At 42.5% G+C, this 6000-nt stretch overlaps 1 protein-coding gene across 1 annotated transcript; it reads left to right on the top strand.

Annotated features, from left to right (window-relative positions):
* Positions 1–4288: 4288 nt before the first annotated feature.
* On the top strand, positions 4289–5199 carry LOC125298354. The gene is made up of 2 exons (XM_048249057.1): positions 4289–4554; positions 4770–5199. Exons 1-2 carry the CDS (start codon positions 4337–4339, stop codon positions 5197–5199), a joined length of 648 nt encoding a protein of 215 aa, XP_048105014.1. The 5' UTR covers positions 4289–4336.
* The last annotated feature ends 801 nt before the right edge of the window (positions 5200–6000 follow it).

The raw sequence follows: 6000 nt of genomic DNA, 5'->3' as shown, positions 1-6000 counted from the left end.
CCTCCCCCCGATTCGGGCTTTCATGGACGACATGACAACCTTGACGACAACCGTTCCATGCACCAACAGGTTGCTGGGTAAGTTAAATAGTAATCTGCAATGGGCCAGAATGAAGGTGAAACCAAGTAAGTCGAGGAGTCTCTCAATTGTTAAAGGGAAGGTAACAGATAAGAAGTTTGCTATAAATGAGGAGGTGATTCCCACAGTTCTGGAGAAACCAGTGAAGAGTCTGGGAAGGTGGTATGATGCAAGCCTTAGTGATAAATCACAGGTTGAAGACTTGAGACAGGTCACTAGGCAAGGTATTGCAAAAATTGACAAGTCGGGGCTGCCAGGTAAGCTCAAGCTGTGGTGTTTGCAGTTTGGTTTGTTGCCTCGGCTAATGTGGCCATTGACAGTTTATGAAGTTCCTCTGTCAAAGAGGTTGGAAAAAATGATCAACTCCTTTGTCAGAAAATGGCTCGGAGTCCCACGCTGCTTAAGCAGTGTAGCCTTGTATGGGAAGGGTATTGTAGAGTTGCCAATATCTAGTCTGACAGAGGAATTTAAGTGTGCTAAGGCTAGATTGGAATTGACTCTTACTCAGTCCAAGGACCCAGTGGTGAGGAAAGTTGCACCCACAGTTAATGCAGGGAGGAAGTGGAACCCAGAGCAGGCAGTTAAGCAAGCTCAATCAGCATTGAAGCATAGGGATATAATGGGCCATGTGCAGCACGGGCGGGAGGGTCTAGGGGTGGGTGCAAGTAAACCCTTGTGGAGTAAGGCTTCTGCAGGAGAAAAGAGGAAAATGGTAGTGGAGGAAATGCATAGACAGGAGGAGGCTATAAGATGTACTAAGGCAGTGTCGCAGGCAAAACAAGGGCAGTGGGTGAACTGGGAAGGGGTGGAAAAAAGACGGATTAAATGGAAAGATCTATGGGGCATGGAAGCTGGTAAGATCAAATTTATGTTAGGTGCTACATATGATGTGCTCCCATCTCCCAAGAATTTAAGTCAATGGTTTGGTGAGGATGATAAATGCATACTTTGCTCGTGTGTGGGCAGTCTCCACCATATCCTATCAGGATGCAAGGTAAGTCTCACCCAGGGGCGGTATACGTGGCGTCATAACCAGGTATTGAAATGTGTGGCAGCGGCAATAGAGGATAAAAGGAGAGAAGTCAATTCATTAGCAGCTAGTAAAGGGGTAAGGCAAATTAACTTTGTACGTCAGGGGGATAAACCTTGTTCTGCGAAGGCCAGGTGTAAAACCGGCCAGTTGAAAAATGGGGTGGGCTGGGAAATGAAGGTTGATCTTGGCCAGCAGATGGCGGTACCTCCACATATAGTGAGTACTAAGCTACGACCCGACGTGATTCTATGGTCGGATTCAGAGAAGATAGTTTACTTCATTGAACTCACTGTTCCTTGGGAAGACAGAGTGGAAGTGGCCAATGAGCTGAAGAGAGCTAAATACACTGAGATAGCAGAGGAGGCAACTAAGCGAGGTTGGAGTGCACGATTAAGGCCTATTGAAATCGGTGCACGTGGGTTTGTGGCCAGATCTGCTATTGGCTTGCTGTCTGAATTGGGCATTTGTGGTCGAAGTCTAAGGCAGGTGGTTAGTAACATGTCTTTAGCAGCAGAACGGGCAAGTTTAATGGTTGTGGGTAAGGAGAAGTTACCCTTCCTGGGGCGCAAGCTAAGGTAAGCTAACTGGCTCATTTGACTTGGTTGCGGGTAAGGAGAAGTTACCCTTCCTGGGGCGCAAGCTAAGGTAAGCTAACTGTTTAACCTTTAACTTAACGAAACAGGTTTTTGGCAGCATGGGGCGTAAGCTAACTGGCTAATTTGTTTTGTGTTTGGGATGGGGCCTAAGCTAACGGGCCAAGCTAACTGGCTAATTTGTTTTGTGTTTGTGATGGGCTGTGCCTAGGTTGATGGTTGGTTGGCCAAGGTTTTTTATGGTTATGGTTCAGTCCACATCAACGGGACGGACCAACCTAGCCAACCTTGACCATGCCTGGGCTGGTTAAGAGTATTTTGGGTATTGGATATTTCAATGTGGTAATATGGTGGCAGCATGGAGGGGAGTGTCTCCAGGACGCTGGTTTCACTGTTAAGCCTTCATGAGGTGTCGTGGGCCTAACTTAACGAAACATCGGTGAATGAGGGTGCCCACTTGATAACCCCAATGACATGCCGCATACTATATAGGCTACTGCTGTTGGATGGGCCATTTGTATTGTGCTTGTGACCATTTGTTGGCGGATTTGTGGGTAGTGTGCTGTTTAAAGTTAAACTTGAGCAGGGGCTTCTGATGTGTTTTTACCTTGGATTTTGGCACAAGGGATTTTAACATCTAATCCTGTGTATTAATGTAATATAAATTTTCTGTGTTAATTGAAATGCCTTGCGGCCACATCCCCGTGACGTCATACATTCAGTGAACTCTCAGAAGGTGCACGCAGGCACAGTGCTGCAGGAGACGTTTGAGAGCACGGTAAGGTCACTTGGCAGTTAGCCTATCTGAACATGCAATAGTATTCAGCTTAGAGATAGAGAATAAAATGTTTAAAGTTGTTTCATGTTTAATGAAGTAGGCTATCAAACCCGTTTTAACCATGTCATGGTCCATCCATTTCAATAACCTGGCAGCTTCGAAAATCTAAGGCTGAACGTTTATAACATATTCTGTTTAGGTTGCTATGTTATAGTAGCATAGGTTAGTAGACCTAGTTCATAAAACAGAGTAAGCAAACCTTTTCTAAATCGTTATAAGCCGACGACATAGGCTACTGTAGTTGTTTAACTAACCCAATTCCACACGTTGTTCACAGTAGGCCTAGGCTACATTATGCGTCATTTCACTCAGTGGCCACACGCACAGCACGTGAATCTGCAAGACACCAGCTTGCTAATGGTGGTAGTTCAGGCCATCCTTAAAAATATTTTGGTTTGCCGTAACCCGACCGACCCTGTCAATTTAGCACCGACCCAGATATGATTTTTTTTTTCCATTTTAGTCCGACCGACTTGCCGGTTGTAATTTTGCGTTATGACCGACCGATTTATTTTTTACTCTTCAAACAAATTAATACAAATGCAATACAATACTATTTTGTTAAGTAGCCTAGGCCTATTGTGAATATAAATGCACTACATACAAACGTAGCTACGTTCTTTCTTTTAAATAAAAGCCTGTGGCGTCATCTATGTTTATATTTGTCATGTGTCACATGGCACTCACGTTCATTTCACTCACACTATGGTTCGCGTGACTGTAATGATGGCTGCGTCTACAGGAAAGAAAATGTTCGCGGTCAACGTTAAAAGTTATACTGAATCGGGCACCATTATTCATCTAAAAAATGCATTAAAACACCTCAACATCGCGTTAACTTGGCACGAAGTTCTGGAAGAACTGTGCCCAGATCTTTTCCCATCCCTTCTCCCCACCAGTCTAACGGTGACCGTGGCGACTGACCTGAATGAGACTACTAAAGTTTTGGTGGAGGAAAAACAGACAATTGAGGACGTGCTACAATTTGACCCAGGAATCAGAGTGGTTTCTTTTAAATTGAACTGTAAAAGTGACCCGCCACCACCACCACCCAACAACGTAATGTTAAGGAATGCATTTTCGATCATGATGGAGCAGACGAAGACCCAAAAGGACCCGGTCCTTCGCTCCTGCAATAATGGTGAGTATTAGCAATATTGACCTAGCAGAGCAGGCTTTTTTATTTGGAGCTAGCATGCATACTACCCGTTAACGTTAGAAGCTAACTTCTATAGTGTTTGAGATGGCCTATATGCTTGTGAATTACGTCTGTGTGAATCTACATTTAGGTGCTCATTATTCGAAATTCTTAATGGTGAAATATGTGTACCAAAGAAGAATTGCATGGGATTGTGCTATAGGCTAGCAAGGCGGCTAGTTCTTAAGGTGGTTAAGAACCTACTGTCTAGCTGCTGGTTGGAGCCTTTTGGCGGAGAAAAGAAAAAATCGTAACCGGTCTCTGATTTGTAGGTGGCATTGACACCCAGCGGTGGATGCAAGTAAAACAGTATATCCTGGTTACCAGTAACATCCCTGAATTAATATATTATTTTTTCACAATATATTTTCATATGATCTATATTGTTTACTTTTCTGACAGTACAGCATATTTGAAGCTATACATTTTAGTCAAGTTTATTTATATAATGCATTTCATAGGCTACACAGAGGTAATTCAATGTGCTTTACTGCACATAAACAAAAGCAAATAACAAATAAAAGCATAGAAGGGCAATATAGTCAAAGAATAATTCAAAAGGTAAAGATCATAATAAAGCAAGAATTTAAGCAAGAATGTTGTGTTTTGTTACAGCTAAAGATCGGCTTTTTAATGATGTTGTCATGGACATGAAAAGAGAAGAAATAAAGTTCCCTGGAACAATGGCTAATGCCGAGATAAGCCGTTACATGCTGGCACTCGTAGACACATTGTGGTATCTGGATGGTACAAAAGAGAAAATTCAAAGAAGAGCCCTGAACCAGTCTGGATCCATAACCCGTATTCCAGAAAGGTAATGCAATCTAAATGACCCACAGCACAATTTTGATAGCAGGGTTTCAAAGACCAGGAATACTGACCAGTTGAAATAAATGGTGGAGTAATGTTCATAAAAATTGTTGTCAATTTGAAATCATTCTGATACCGCTTGGTGAATGTATTTGAAATAAATCTTTCAAAGTTGGTCTCGCATATCACTGCATGATGTTGTGGTATTCTGTGTTTCAGGTTCATGAACAATTACAATGGCTACAATGACTACAAGAGAAAGAAAATCAAGGCACCACAACTGGACTCCGCATCACTAAAGACTCATGTTGCATGTTTGCAAACACTAATGGAACAGAAATTTGTATCGTTGTGGGGGGACTATGGCAAGGACCTAGAACATCTAGCAGTATCCATGAGTGAGTATGCCCAATTCCTTGACCTTTCGTCAAAGGCTCAACAGGATCGTCAGTCTCTGCCTCATCCAGTCAGACAACTGGCAGAAAATGTCCAAGTCCTGCACTTCAACAGAGGACCAAAAAAAACAATGTACTCCCTAATTGAGGACCTTGTGAACACCAAGGACTTTTACGAGCCAATTATTTTTGATGAATGCCTACATGCAGCATCACCATTCAAGAACAGAACAGAAGCGGCACCGCTTTCTTGATGGATTCAATGCTGTGGGAGTGGCTGTTGACCAAATAAGGTACAGTATCTGTTGATCATAAGAATATTGTTTTACAAAGTGGTTGTGATGATCGAACTCAACATTGAAACATTGTGTTTGAAGTGTAGAAACTGTTTACTGCTTGTAGGTGTACCCAAATGTAATGTTCTCTAAAGTCCTTGCCCATTTCAACAGCACTTGTTAAGTTACTTGTATTCAATGTTCTGGCATGATGGAGGGAGAAACTCCATTATATATTATTATACATTATATTTTTATTTTATATTATATATATTATATATTATATTTTATCTTTTATACAGGTATGATCCTGGTGGCAATGTTGGTGGGGTTTGCATTTTTTGGAAAGTTCCAGCCATGAGAGAGGAGGAAGAGTCAATGACCAAGGCAGTCCAAATAATGAAAACAATGGAATCCAAGTTGCCTGTCTATCATACCCGAGCAATGCGCAAGGATTTCATCAAGACCGCGTCGTCAGCAACAAACATCTCATTGCCGAAACACGTTCTACGTTACATCTATGCTGAATACTTATCTGACGCATCAGCTGACCAAAACCCAGCTGTCGATGAACGAGTGAGACAGGCAATCTTAGGTGAGGACCCTGAACTTGTCACTGACCTTCGTTATCTAAATAAAGGTCATCCCCAAGACACCTTTGACACTTTCTTTGATGAGCTGAACATGGAACTTGAGCAGATAACTGCAGCTGATGAAAGACGTCATGGGGTCGCCCACCTGTCCGAGTTCATCTCTGTAAGGGATCTAATTGAAAGAGTA

The sequence above is a fragment of the Alosa alosa genome, chromosome 7 (genome assembly GCF_017589495.1).
Source record: "Alosa alosa isolate M-15738 ecotype Scorff River chromosome 7, AALO_Geno_1.1, whole genome shotgun sequence".
NCBI lineage: Eukaryota > Metazoa > Chordata > Actinopteri > Clupeiformes > Clupeidae > Alosa > Alosa alosa.
This window is presented reverse-complemented; position numbering and strand designations above follow the sequence as displayed.